Raw genomic sequence first — 15,557 nt, forward strand, 5'->3', positions numbered from 1 at the left:
CAAGTTCATTCTCCTATATAGATAGATGGATAGGTTATTTTAATAGATATTTAGTTACAGTCATTCTTTCTTTCTATTCTTTTTCCTCTTCACCAGTTGTATGCTTCAGTTTCTATAATGCCATTATCCCACCAAGTCTTTGTTGTACAGTTAAATCATACTTGCCTTCATGTATAAAAGTTCAGGCTCATTTTATTAATTTCCCATAATCTGAGCATTGTTTTGCAGACAATGAAGGAAGGCTATAAAGAATTTTCTTCCTGATTTTTTATTGAGTGTTCAATAGTTCCCAGTCTAGTCACTCTCTCACTTCTTCCCACTGTAAACATCCTTACCTGACGTTCTTCTGTATTTTAAGTTTTCAGCCCCCTGTTGTTGTTAAACATTTAATTTGACATTTCTGTTGCAAAACTATTTTACAAAGAACTTACAGTTCCAATCTTAATTATCAAATTATTTACTTGAAAGGCCACAGCAAACTTTGGAAAATCTTTTAGAGCAATTATTATGTAAATAAGTAAGTGAAGTAACAGATTAAAACAATAACATATATATGTGTATACACACACACACACAAACATAAATGGAAAATTAATCTTCTTTGCTAATTTATCTCCCCTCTCCTTCACAATTAAATAAAAACTTTACAAATAGAAAATCATGATGCAAATACAGACTTTAGTTTTTGAAAATTCCATAGCTCTTTGGTTGTACAACTATTCACTTTATACTGATTAAAATAATCCTCTTTAACTCAGAGGTAAGAACCTGAAGCTATCCAAATTTTTCTGGATTACAGTTTGCATTATGCCAGGGATCTTGCTGCACGTGGCTCCTCAAAGTTGTGTTGCAGAAACATCTGGGTCCACTGGCTTCTAAACTCTTGTTTTAGCTGTGTTAATATTTATGAATACTTCCAGTGCTAAAAAATCAGCTAGTATGACCATATTTTGCTAGCAGAAAAGAAGGGACTCCAAACAAGGGGGGAGAGTATAAACTGGATTTCATGAGATAATAGAATTTTTTTGTTTTGAGTTTGAGAGTACTACATAAAGATAATACTGTCTGATGTAAAGATAATATGTATATGTCTATGTGCCTTCTTTCCTTTCTAGATTTCTATGATTTTGCATAATTCCTCTTGCAGTACTTCCATAGGGTAGTTATTTCACTGTTTTCCATATCTCTTTTAGGAACACGGAGCTCTGTAATTAGTCCTGTTACTGTATACTGTGTCATTGAATAGTATTTAGTATCAGCTAGATCTAATTGTACTTCCCTACCCAGGATCTTTCATTTTTCATCCATCCACAGCAGCTTCTCTCAACTTTGTCAAAAATGTAGTACGTCCAAGATGAAACTTCTCATCTTCCCTCTCATAATGCCATTTTCTTGTTAACTCCCATGTCACCATATACAGTAACATAAAAATATGGTCTTCTCTGCTCTTCAGCAAAACCCTCTTATTCTGGGCTTAACTACTTCAAACTTCTCTCTGGTCTCCCATTGACTCTGTTTTTTTCTAGTTAATGCTCTTTTGCCAGAATATTTCTCCTTTCTTCTTAGAATCTATTATTCTTTGTCCCATCATTGTTTCTTGTTTATTTCTAGACATATCTAGATGCATTCCATATTGTGGCATTTATTTAACCAGCACCACTGCTTAAACCATCCAAAGGTTATCTGACTCAGTCTGTACATCTTCCTATTCTGCAGCCCTATGCCTGAAACAGCTTCCTGGAACGCCTCTATGAGATTATCTAATTCAATTTCTCCTTAAAATTAACCTTTTCTTTGGATCATTTCTCAATTTTTTATTTTATTTTATTAACTTATTCAAAACACATTTAATTTAAATACCCATTCAGCCTTTCTCAGCTTACCTATAGCTGTGTTTACTATCTTCTATTATTGAATTCCTATATCTGTTTTAAATTATGATGGAAAGCATCTTACATAGATGGATAATCATCAGCAACATAGTACAAAAAGGGGGTAATGTTCTTCAGAAATTAATAGAGAAGAAAATAAAGTTTGTAATATTGTTCAGTTGTACACTATATTTATCTTTGATTTGTGTATAATAGAGGAAGAGTTATATCACTTGTATGGAAGTATGATTGGGGAAAGGAATAGAAATAAAGTATATTCATTATTGCATATCTGTACACACATGACATTTATGCAAGTTATCCCTTTGTTTTTTATAATTCATCAGACATAAATCCTTAGTCTGGAAATTACAGTATTTGGTTGCTATAGACATTGAGAAATTAAAAAAAAAAGGCAAACAAATATAAATCTAACTACAGCACAATGCTGGGAAGCAGGTGGCAGTGGCTATAAGCTATTTATACACTTCATTTGTTACTGGATGGCATTGGGAAAGTAACCAAAAGCTAATGATTCATGTTCAGTATTAATATTCTCCAGCTTTCTGTGTAAATAGCCACTGGCAATTTAAGAATATTAATGAAGATATCCATGGCATTAGTAGTGGTAATAACAAGCAATGGGAATCACTGTGGAATATATTATGGTATTAGTCCTAGTCTCAACATATAAATGAATGCTATGTGATATGTAGGAGATGTTATGTAATATAAAGCTGCACAAGTATATTATTTTAGTGCTTTTTTCCTTTGGGTAGTTAGCATCCTTATTTAACATGATTACAAGTATAAATCCATGTAATTTTTTAAAATGTCAGCAAAATAATCCTGAAGGTTAAATATCTTGAAACTAAAAGGTGGGGGCGGGGCTATCAAAGGCCTCCTTACTTGAACAAAATCAAGCATGCTTTTTAAGAACTATTTTAAGGACTGACAGGAATGCACCTGCAGCAGCAGTAAGAGCTGAAACCGGCACCCATTCCATTTATAGGCTAACAGTAATCAAAGTCTTTAATTAGTGGTGGAGGATCCTCTCAGTGGAACCTGACAGACTACCAAAAATGTGCCTTGAAAAATAGATGGGCACAGTTCAATCCACCACATGGATCAATCAACTTCTCCAAATCATCTCACATCTTGGCTTCTCAACGTAATATCTATTCTGAGCCAGACATCAGGCCAAGGCAATATTAAAACAAAGACTTCTGCATGTTAATGCCCAAACTGATACTGAGTCACTTGCAAACATCAGGTCATTGAAATGTCTGGCCAAAAATAAAATGTCCTTCCAAACAGAAACATACTTGACAGTGGGTTTGACTCAATACCATAGGATAGTTCTTACCAGAGCAAGATTAAAGCAGTTAGATTCTATGGTCAAATATGGACAATTCCACCAAGTGCCATATTCTAAGAGAATATGTATTTGTGGAGCATCAGAAATAGAACACATTGCACATATCCTGTTTAACTGTCAATTATATGCCTCACTAAGGGCTCAGTACTTACAGACACTACTTGACAGAACCATATATTGGGACTCTTAACAAAAGATTATCTTATTTCCTTCAGGGCACAAATAGATATGTAATCATTAGAACTGTTAAATTTATAGTCAGGACTGTCCAACAGAGAACACGTTTTATAGAACACAGCAGGGTTGCATGCAAAGGTGATGAACTCACCTAAACACATACTGTTTTCAAATTTTAATATTCATTTTATTATATATCTCTGCACTCTATTTTATTTTATACTATTTTATCTCACTTTTTATCCTTACTTTATCTTACTACATTTATCTATTTTATCTCACTGTATCTTATTTTACTGTACCTCATTTATTTCATTTTACTCTGGCTGATGCCTATCGTTGATATGGTCAATTAATTAATCAATAAAGTATACTACTACTAAAAGGTGTGGAAATAAGAACTTTTCTATTCATTTTACCTTCCTTGGCTATCCAGGTCACTCTCTTGGTTTATTGTTTGTATGTCCCTTTTAATTATTAAAACATCAGCCAGTGGAACATTTTTTTCCATGTCATTCTTGTAGCCTGTGATTTGTAAGTCCACTTTCAACTCAGTCTCTGCCTTGTGAGGTAAAACTTGTTCCTCTTGAATAACATCTTCTAGACGCAGTCTATCTGTAGAGGCAGATATCACTGTTGACATTGTTAATATTAATTTCGGATTCCATTTTTCAAAAATATCCTTCAATATTTCCAGTGTTAGAATGTTTTGCGCCATTGTGTAACTGTTAGTCAAGTTTATGTGTTCTCCTTTAATTGAAATCTTTAGTTCCCTCTAGTGTCCAATTTTTAAAATCTTATTTTATTATTATTTTTTAAATTCAAAACAAAAGCATTTTCCCACAGGAAGTATTCTTCATAATTAATTCCAAAATCTTATTTCAAATTTATCTGGTCTCTTTGACTGTTTGTAACTTTCTAAAATCAAAGTTTTAATCCACCTTTTGCTGTTAAGGTGGATTAAAACTTTGATTTTTTTAAAAAAGTTTTTAAACCTGTAGTTGAAATTTTATTTCATTAAGACAGGCTCACCCAGTGTTTTCAAACTTGTCGATCCAAAGGTTTCTAATAGCTGAAAAGTTGTTAATAAGCAATTTCCAAATGTGATTAGGAAAGGAAATATACGGATTTAGTGTCCTTTTAAAGGTGCCGACCATGGTTTCATGGTCCCTCATCTCCCAGTGCTCAAAACCAGCTGGAGACCACTGTCTTGCAATCTCCTCGCAAGGAGCAACTGTCTGGATGTCTGTGTCTGTGGGTGATCTCCCATCCTTTCTTTGTCCAAAGAGGGTCAAAGAGCCGGTCTGCTCACCAGCTCTTTGATCTTTGCTGCAGTCGTCAGCTCTGCTTTTTGTAAAGTGTCTTCAGTCTGCAATTTCTTCCTCCAGAAGTCCCGTAGAACCATTTCTCCTTAGTCTTAATTATGGCAATCAATCTATTTAACAAAACTATACTGGTTTAATGTATGCTAGTTATTTATTAGAATTCTAAATGTTCAAGTGCTAAATTGATCAGCTTTACATGCAATACTAAACTAATATCACTTCAAAAAAATTTATTCAGCTTTATATAACTAGTGATTTGTTTTGTTTTTTGCTCTTTTTTTCTTGGTTGTGCTTTCAAATATCTGAAATAAAATAAAATAAACTATGGTCTTGAAAACACAAGGGATTGTTGTATAACTTCAGACTTGCATCTGGAGAAAGCTCCAATGAGGAATTCCATATTTAAAGCAATCTCTAGATACAAAAAAGAAAATGGGTAGGGAACCCTCCTACACACATAATTCCAAACAAAATCAGTAAAATCAGTCTAGATTACTGAACTAAAAAATGTTACCTGTTTGATTAAGATTCTGGCTTTCAGAACTTGTTCCAAGTTCATTGCAGAAAGGATGATTTGAGGATGTATGGGTCTTGTGCTTGAATATTAGTAGGCTGCACTCTTTTCTTTTTGCTCCTTTCTCTTCTTCCTTTTGAACACCAATTTCAGTTTTTTAAAATTGTGAGTCATAATGAAAGGTTCTTTGGGGATACTGGCAGTTGTTTTGCACAATCAAACATAAATTATCTTTGATGTCATGGGTTGAGCCAACAAATCAGGTGGCTTAATCCACCTTCCTAATGATTGCAACATTGAAGAATAAAGGCTGCTTCCCATTATTTTGTAATCAGGCCTTTGAATAAAAAATAATACACAGCTTTTTTCCCCTTTGAAATGAAATATGAATTTGGAATATTCAGGTCTCTTAGCATGAGGTCAGTTTGCCAGATATTTAGGGGGCATTCTTATACCAAAAAGTAATGGGTTATCACAAAATTATTTAGGTGATATTAACATTCGTTAATGTGCATTTAGAGAAATAGTTTTCATAGAAATATTGATTATGACATAGTGACATCCATATTAAACTTGACTCTATACAAAAGCATTGCTGAAGCTGATCACTGATGGATTGTGAATTGGATATTTTGTATAAACAGTCATAAGAAATTCAAAGAAGGCTCAGGATGGTGTGCAAAATATCCAGTATATATACATTCCAAAAATAAGGTGTGTATATATATGTGTGTGTGTGTCTATCTGTATGTTTGTATGTATGTGTCTGTGTGTGTGTGTGTGTGTATACACACACACACACACATCTTTATTCTCTAAGCACAGTATCACTTCATGTGGAGTTTGTAATGGCAGTTTGTAATGGTTTGTGCTGTCATCTGAAAAAATGAGAATGGCATACAGATTTGTTTCTTAAATCTGTCATTGCAATTTAAGAATTTTAAAAATTATTTATATGCTAGCACACATGTTTTTTTATGGATATATATATATATCCCATGAAACTGCATACAAATGTTTGGTTAAAGTTACTTTTTTATTCCAATCTTGAGGTCTCTGTACAAGAGCATCAGTGATTTTGCCATGAAACATGATACTCTGTGAGCGTTACCAAAGAAAAAAGAAAAAAAAATAACCTGCAGTCAATAGTAAATAGCCACTTTGCTTCCATGATTTAGAGAAATGATTTAGAGAAATTTCTACAAAAACAGTTCATATTTTTATCCTAGTTCATATATGATTGTCTCAGCAGATGGCAGCAGATGGCTGACCTTATTTGAACATGGTTTGTATTTGGATGGGAGACTTCCAGGGAATCCCACAGCTATTGACTAGATGGAGAATTTTAAAAAATCTCAGAAGAACATGGCAAACCAGTCCTATACTGCTGCCGTGAATCTGTATAGATATAGCCATGAAATCATTAGTAGTTGAGCTTACCTTGAATGAGATTTAACCTTTTTTAATAATTACTATTATCCTTGTGGGGGAGTTGGGCGGTGATATAAATAGGTAGGTAGGTAGGTAGGTAGGTAGGTAGGTAGGTAGGAAGGAATATTTTCATTACATCGTGCTGCTCAGAGCCACAAAGTTCCAGCTGAGTTGCCATATACATTTTAAAATAAATAAAATAAAATGTGAGCCACATCCAGTGTCAGCAGAGTACAATGCTTGTGAGTTTTTTCTTCATTCTGTATCCTCTGATACTAGTGTACTTAATGCTGTTATGTCCCCCATAAGTATTTTTTACTCCTTGTTTTTCAGGGGAGTTGGTTGCATTTTTGTGGAAATGATTCAAGGAGTTGCTGCTTTTCCAGGAATGAAAGATATTCAAGATCAGCTTGAAAGAATATTTCTGGTAAGTTCTTCCAACCCTTTTAGTGAGTTTTGATTTTGTTATTATGTGCCTCCCTGCCCTTATCCATGAACATTTGAAAACCAGAAATTGTTTTAGATTATTAGTCCTTTTGAACAAAATGTTAGCAATGTATATTTGTATAAAACATTATGACACATTACTAAAATGATCTGCTTCAGTTATAAAAAGCAAGTTAATTTAATAAGGATTTTTTTTTTCATTTTCTGGTGAAGAACTTATAAATTTGTAGATTGTGATTCTGTAGAACTTTCCTTATCTTCAGAAAAGAAATTCTTAGTTTGAATATCATCATTTTGGGATTGATGGTTCATGTCTGCATCATTTTCCTTTCGCACTGACCATGTGGAATGTGAACGTTCTGTTTTATATTCTATTCTTTTTTTGTAAGTAGAATTCCAGTAATTAGCATTCTGTTTTAAATTTGGACCTAACTACATGCCCATCAAATTATTTCTTATTTTTGGCTCTCTTTATTCTGAGAAAACAAAACGTTTCCACAATACGAAATCTGTAAAGCATAGCATTATATAAAATGATGATACAGCTTTCAAAGGAAGACATTTATTATGTAATTCATTGGAGGAAAATGTATAAATAACCATTTAAGCTCTGATTTATAAGTTGCATAGGTCTGCAGAGATTAATGGAGCTAGATCACTTCCTGATGGTTCTGTGGAATTTTGCAGCTGCTAGACTTGCTGTTTCTGGTGACATCTTGGTCAGTCCCTGAAATAAGATGCAATTTGAGCAATGGATACAATTGCTGTTAAGCATCTTCTTCCTTGGTCTTCTCTGAGATGGAACTCATAAGGCTTGGGATGTGGGCAGAGTAATCTTGGTTATTAATAATGGCTTAATCAGACTTAAAATGCTGATAGAAGAATTAAACTACTGTAGATAATAATAAGATTATTTAAAAACAAAACAAAATGTTTTAGATAGCTGATATAATTGATTATTGTGTTGTACTGGTATCTTTTTATTTGTATACATATACAATAATTTATATGCTACGTCTACCAAAGACTTTGAGACAACTGACAACACAATATAAAATCATAATCCAATAAATTATAAAATCATAATATCATAAAATCACATAATACAACAGATATTTCAGTTCTCAAACAGCAGTAAATAATTAAAAGTAGACACCCAATGAACTACTACCCCAACATTGCTTGGCATCTTTTGTATCAAAGTCCTGTCATAAGAACAGCATCTTCAAACCTTTCTGAATATTAATAGGAAGGGAACCAGCCTAACCTTAAGATGCTCTAGAGCAGTGTTTTTAAACTTTTTTCTCTCAGAACCCCTTCCAACTTTTAAAAATTACGGAGGACCCCAAAAGAGCTTTTGTTTGTATAGGTTATATTGATCAATATTTACCATATTAAAAATTTAAATTGACTCTTTCGCTGCTACCACTTCTCATGATTGTTTGATGGACTTTTAATATTGAATTATTTTTCAATTACTTGGCAAATAATTTTGATTTTGTGGACCCCTGAGAGGGTCTACAGGGATCCCCAAGGGTCCTAGGGCCACACTTTAAGAAACACTGCTCTAGAATAAGGTGGCATGACTACCACTCCTCAGCATGCTGTCTTGGCCACCATGTGCAGGATAGGCAGATTCTACTTGAGCAGGCACTGTTAAATACAATCAGGATGTAAGGTATAAAATGCTTCATAGGTAATTACTAGCACTTTGAATTGGGTACAGAAGCAAACTGGAAACCAGTGCCACTACCTGGTTTAATAACTCTTATTAGTCAACAGGTAGATAGGTGTTATTAGAGCCAGCTGTAGCTTCTGAATCATCTTCAAGCGCAGCTCCATGTAGAGTAAGTTACAGTAATCCACATGCAAGATGATAAAGCATGAATCACTGTTACCAGAACCTCCCATTCCAGAAAAGATGGGGCACTTCAGCAAAAGCTAGGCAAAGGCTCTTCTGGATTTTACCTACTGATCCAGCAGAATGTCAAGTATTTGAAAACTTCCAAATGGTATACCATTTTGTATTGTCGAAGGCCGGCATACAATGGCTGGTGTGGGTCTTCCGGGCTGTGTGGCCGTGTTCTTGAAGTTTTGTTTCCTAACGTTTCGCCAGCACCTGTGACCGGCATCTTCAGAGTGCAGGAGCACAGACAGGAGCAGTTCTCTCTGTGCCCAGGCTGATGTGACCCTTTTGTGGGTATTTATAGAGATCTGGGGGGAAGGGGGATTGGGGGTGTAGGGGGGGTTGGGTTACTGAGTGGCTGCTTGTTTTGGTGTCAGCATCTGTGTGTATCTTCCTGGGGATTAGGCAGGGTTTTTTCTTCTATTGAATTGTTAACGAGGGGCTGCTGGCGGTGATTAGCAAGTTCATTGTGTGAACTGTTCACATGTCCTGGTGGTTGAGCTGAGTTCATTGACCTTTTGCAGGCTGTATTTTTCAGGATTGGTAGCCAGGTTTTGTTGATTTTTAGACTCTCCTCTTTTTACTGAAACTGTGCTGGTGCACTGCTCCTGTCTGTGCTCCTGCACTCTGAAGATGCCAGTCACAGGTGCTGGCGAAACGTTAGGAAACAAAACTTCCAGAACACGGCCACACAGCCCGGAAGACCCACACCAGCCATGGTATACCATTTTCTTCAGAGGATATGCAATCACATCTAAAGCTACAAATGGAAATAGCCTTAAGCTAGAATTCTTCTGGACAAACAGCAATTCTGTCTTGCTGGGATTTAACCTGGGCTTGTTTACTTGCAGATGCAGTAAGATTATTGATGATTCACCACCCTTGCTGCCATGGTATACCCGTGTTTGATCACATTTGCTCCTTTTACCAATGTCTCTAAGGCATCTCTTTCATCACATAATCTCCTGGTACTCCAATTCACCTTGGGGTTCAATAAATCAGGGTTCCTCAGAAGAGCAAGTGGGTGGTATCTTTCTCATGCCCCAGTGATGGCAGAAACAAAGAGCATTGCAAATTAGTTGTGGTGGAACAGCAGAAGGAATTGTTGGGTGCAACTAACTTTTTCCATTTGGCCCTTGTTTTATTGTAGTTTCAGAGGTGAAACTCCTTGGTTATTGTAGTAAATAACTTAAGCTGTGAGGCAGACATGGAGTTTGAAACAGTATTTATTTTTCTGGATGTATAAACTTTTTATATCTTTGACCATTGTATAATGGGCCTTTCAGGAGTACTGCAGGTATTGGAGCATTGTACTGAAGCATCTTTGTCCATTCCCCTTGGAAATACTGAATTTGTTCTCATTTACAATTGATTATAGGAAGACAGTGAAAACCTTGGGGCATTATTTTACTGCTATGAAAGACTGGATAGGATATAATGAGCTGAAACTTAATCCAGACCAGATGGAAATACAGGTGGTGGCTGGACCATTTGAGTCAGATTTAGAGTGGATGGTCTTATGTTTCTTTTAAAAATTCAGGCCCATAGAGTGTGGAGATGTACTTTGACTCCTACTGGATGTGTAAGTAACATTGATGCATCTTTTTCCAACTTTAGCTGCCACCAGCTGTCACCCTTCCTACAGCAAATAGTCATTCATGCTTGAGTTGGGTTATTAGCATGCATCCTATAGAATGCATCTTAGTTCAGGGTAACAAAGCTTCATTAAAATATGATTTCAAGCCTTAGTTGTTTAGGAAGGCATTCAGATTTTTAAAACTGTTATTATAAATGCATTGATATTGCACTGTGTGCTTTAGGTTTTCTGGACTTTTTATGAGTTCTTTCTATGATTTTGGAACCAATTGAGAAAAACACAAAAAGACTTTAAACCATTTTATGATAACACCCTAAACCTATGGCTTTTCTAAAATTTTCAGATTCCTTTCCTAGAGATAGCTATGTGATTCATAACATTTTAATAAAAATAGCTCCCCCTGATCCTCAAGGGGCGGGAGGAACGTGAATCCCTCCCTACTCCTTTTTCCCAATTAGAATACCTTTTCAGGATGAACACTGCCCCCTTCTCTTAAATATAGCAGGTTTCTTTCATAGAACCATTTCTGACCCATATGTGCATTTTATAAGAGTTGGAGATCCTTTTCCCTAAAATGGAAGGTCCTCTATTTGGATTCCCAAACTGAAAAATTAACCTTATACATAGTTCCCCGAAACCTGCCACATAAAACTTAGTAAGTTTGATCCCTAAACTTTGGTAGAAGTGATCTAGTCATAAGAGATTAGTATTCGTAAACATTTCAGGCAAAGGTATACCTGTTTGTTTATTTACAGTGATAATCAGTAGGAATTACAAAGATTGGGATTTCTACATTAAGATTTATGAATACTTCAGCCTCCTTGACTCATCTGACTATACTTTTTTTAGGCAATTTTTAATTAAAACGAAATAAGTTTTACATAAATCCATCAACAATCTTAAAAAATTAAAAAAGTGAATAGCATAATGCTTTGAAACTGTGCCTACCTATCTAGAAAAAGAATGACAAAATAAGATGTGGTGGTAAAAAGCATCCTGAAGGTTAAATAAGTTGGCAGAAGCTATCTCAGCAGCATCCTTTTTCATCAGCTGTCACCTCTGGATGTGCCACACCCATGATGACAACTGTTTTGTAAATAAGCAAATACCCCTCTACCAAGAAACTAAAAGCAACTACAATAGGATCTCAAAATGCCAAATCTGTTCTGTTGTAAAAAGGAGTTTCTTCAGGCTTTGAAACTCTGTGTTTCTGTGTGGCTTGTCCTAAGGAATTAAGAGGTAAGAACTTCTAAGCAAATAGGGAGGGAGGGAGGGAGGGAGGGAGGGAGGACAAGAACACAGCTGATAATCTTGTGACTCAACCAAGCTGAGATTTTTTTTTTCTGGCTTGTTCATGCAGTGGTAGTTAAAAGACTAAATATACTGATTGAATTTTTTAACAAGTGCAATCTGTAAATGTATCAATGTCATAACCATGTCTTTGAAACATCTATTAAATCAAAGAAAACAAATCAAATTTATTTTGATATTATGTAGGTAATCAGAGAGAAAAATTTGAAAAGCCAGTCTCCACATGATTAAAAAAAATAGCTAAATTAATAACTTGGTACCTACCTAGGTCAAGGAACAATTCCTAGTTAAAATGTAGTTTTTCCAACAATATGTTCCATTCTGTACCAATGGAACTAAATTTAGCTTAGCATCATTTATTCTGACACTTAACATTTAGATTGTATGAAAAAAGTGCTTACAAGCATTCCTGATTTGAGACCAAAGTAATGAAATGTAGAATGATCATGTTCTGTTTGATGGAGTTTATAATAGTAAAGTTGCACTCAGTTCCTTTTTTAATAGATCAGGTGAATATAATAGTTTTAAATGTTAATTAGAGATGATTATTAGACTCCCACAGTGATTTTCTTGGTTGACTCCACAAATACTATCATTTTTAAAAAGTGGAAACTTTTGCCCTGAATACCTCCCTGAGCCTTTACTGTGGTAATAGTGACTAAAAAGGTTCATAGATGTGAGGAAGGGAGGCTGTGTGAAGATTGAAGAGGTTCAACAGCTCAGTCTGTTCCACACGCTACCAGTTCCCTATTAAAACTCTATAGATGATGTCATGTTCACCCATTAACACTATCCCTTATAGTATTTTCTGAGAACTCTGCACCTTCCCAAACTGAATACTGCTCAGTTTTTGTTGGTTTTCTCCAGTGATTGGTCCAAAAGTTGCTTTGCACATTTTTAAAGTTATGTACAAACAGCCTGGGTCCATTTTGCTTCAAGTGGACCCTGTTTAGAATTAATTGTTTCCTATGGGATTGGGTGTTAATCAGTATGCATACTTTATCAAATGCCCAAGTACAGAAGATTGACTCCTTTTGGTATGCTGCACCATCATAATTTAGCTTGCCTGTTTTATACTTCTGGCATTCCGCATAGCTTTCCTGGCACTAAATGTATTATGACTGGAGAGTGTAATGGAACCTGATTTATTATCTCTTACAGAACCTAAGGCTTGCATCAAAAGAAGCAAGAGAGAGTTGTCCACAATTAATTTCTTAAATATTAATCTTCATAATAAATTGCAAAATCTCATGTCCAACAAAAAGGAATATTAAAGTATACATGCAATTGTTACAAGAGACTCTGGCTTGGTTTGCCCATAATCCACTTAATGCTAAGCTATAATTTTTACCTAATTATATTTTGTATGATGATTTTAACATGCAGTTTTGGCAACAAAATCAATATGAAGTCATGGATTGAAAATAGTTTACAAAATCTTGTTTACTTTAACTGTCTCCTATAGGTTTAGCCCCATTAGTATTTAGGGATCATTTCAAATCATTGTGGCAAAAACAAGCCTTAGATAGAATTCAGTTGCTGGGCTTCTCTATGCAAACTCTGTGCTTATTAGGATTTGATAATGCTAGAACTGCCCTTAACGTATCTGGGATATAGATTTACAAACAAATTTAAGTAAGGTGTTGCACCCCAATATTTGTCAGTTTCTACCACAAGGGTTCATTCCAGCTTCTTATTTAACATCTATTACAATTCTGAATTTTCGCAAAGCTTTCACCCTAGCTAGAATGGATGCATTGCCCTCAACAGTCCTTTTTGGACGTTTTAAGGGCATTCCCATGCACCTTTGATTATGCCCATGTGGAGATGGCTCAATAGAAACACTAAGCCATATGCTATTATATTGCTCTCTATATAAGGATTCCAGACAGACAGACAGACAGACAGACAGATAGACCCGATACTGAAGAGATTTCCTGGCAGAGAGTGTGACTTCCATCTAATGCTACTCCTTTCAGACAAAGACCCGGAAATATCCTCCCAAGTTGCCCAGTTTTGTGCTACCATCTGTACAATATGCTCCACCATTATTTAGAGTTAAAGTTCCACAACATAGTATCTTACTTTGATATATTATTTTAATTACTAGATTAAATAATATTGTTTTGTTTTATAGATATATATAAATGTAAGATGGTTGTTATTGTATACTTTGATTGTATCTAGCCTTAGGGCTGTAATAAACATGTGTGTGTGTGTTTACTTTAACCATATGTTGTGGTTCATTCTGAACCCATTCCATATGAACCAAGAAGAAATTATACTGAACACAGTTTCCCTTCAGCTGGAAGACAGTTATAAAAGTAGGGATGGTGGAGAATGCTGCTAAGTTCATTTTAATTGGGAATTTCCTGGGCTGTGGATCAGAACATAGTCCACTGTAGTCTTTGGGTTCTGCACCTGCAGAATAGCCTGTTTGGGCTATTCTTGAGCCAGGAATTCTAGAAACAGCTATTTTCATGTCTGATCTGAAGGTAGGAGTGTCTTTTAAGGAATCTATCAGCATCATGTATTTTGAGTGGCATTGGTCAGTGTTCATTTGGCTTTAAAGTTTTTTCAGAAATTGCCGAAATTGTAGCAGCAAGCTTCCTGTGTCCAACAGGCTTTTTTGTGCTTTCTTTGGCTTGGTGAGAGTCATATGGTAGAGTTCTGCCTATGTTGTTAGACCTTTATGAAACAGGCACCACAACTATGTCTCTCTGGAGCTGTCTCTTAGCACAATGTCCCTTAGGAGAATCCTATTAGTAGCATCTAAACTGTCCTTAAAAGAGCTTCCTCATCTTATTTGCTGGTTGCAGATTCTTCCCTTGGCTAACCAAAACTATCTGTAGGGGGAAAACATGGGAAGGAACTACAGTTCTTGTACCATGATCAGGCTCAGCTCAAACAAGGCCTTCATTCTTCTGGCCATGGTAGTTTGCTCACTCTTGCAGAATTCACAGTTGACCATTCAGAGCATCAAAGTTATGGTAAATAATTACTTTTTATCTTCGGATTGAACATTTCTTCAAATAACAAATGTTTATGTTAGCAAAAGTTGCATACAAAAAAAAAAAGAGACACCTTTCTCCAGTTTTAAAAAATCAAATTAAGGAAATGTGTTAGACCGATGCTATCATGTGGCACTCAGTGCAAAGTATTCAATAACCTAAAGCCATCTGCTAACTTTCTGTTTTTAATGATGAAGATGGATTGATTTGGTCTGCCTCTAGATGCTTGAAAAAATGCGTGTCTGATTGACAGCAAAATGCATATATGTTGAGTGAATCATCTAACAAGTACAAGAGGATGGCAATGGAACAGAGCAACTTGGAATTTCTTTGAAGTTTTATTTTATTTTTTTTCTTGGATCCAATTCTTAAATTATCTTTTGAGGAGGTAAAATAATTACTTGGAGAAGCCCTGTAGGTGAGATCTGGCAACAGCTGCTTCCCCCCCCCCCCCCCGTGCTTTATTTATTGCTTTGTTCACACTGAAGGTGTTACTGCCTTTTTCATTGGGTTTGTACCTGTCTGAAATCTTGAAAAAACTGAGAACTGTTGGTTCCTCCAAAGAATGTAGGTATTGAACTAGCGTCAG

The 15,557-nt window shown here is 35.4% G+C and overlaps 1 protein-coding gene across 3 annotated transcripts in view; it reads left to right on the forward strand.

Annotated features, from left to right (window-relative positions):
- CDK14 (cyclin dependent kinase 14) overlaps positions 1 to 15,557 on the forward strand; it is a 251,509-nt gene that overhangs the window by 146,730 nt on the left and 89,222 nt on the right. For all 3 annotated transcript variants that reach the window (XM_007424673.3, XM_088150533.1, XM_025164414.2), the window contains one exon: positions 7,030 to 7,123. In XM_007424673.3, coding sequence (XP_007424735.1) covers positions 7,030 to 7,123 — 94 coding nt within the window. The remainder of the gene's footprint in view (positions 1 to 7,029; positions 7,124 to 15,557) is intronic.

Source organism: Python bivittatus, unplaced genomic scaffold, assembly GCF_059951505.1.
Source record: "Python bivittatus isolate LINGU-HERP-01145 unplaced genomic scaffold, Pbiv_v1 ctg000610_np1212, whole genome shotgun sequence".
Lineage (NCBI taxonomy): Eukaryota > Metazoa > Chordata > Lepidosauria > Squamata > Pythonidae > Python > Python bivittatus.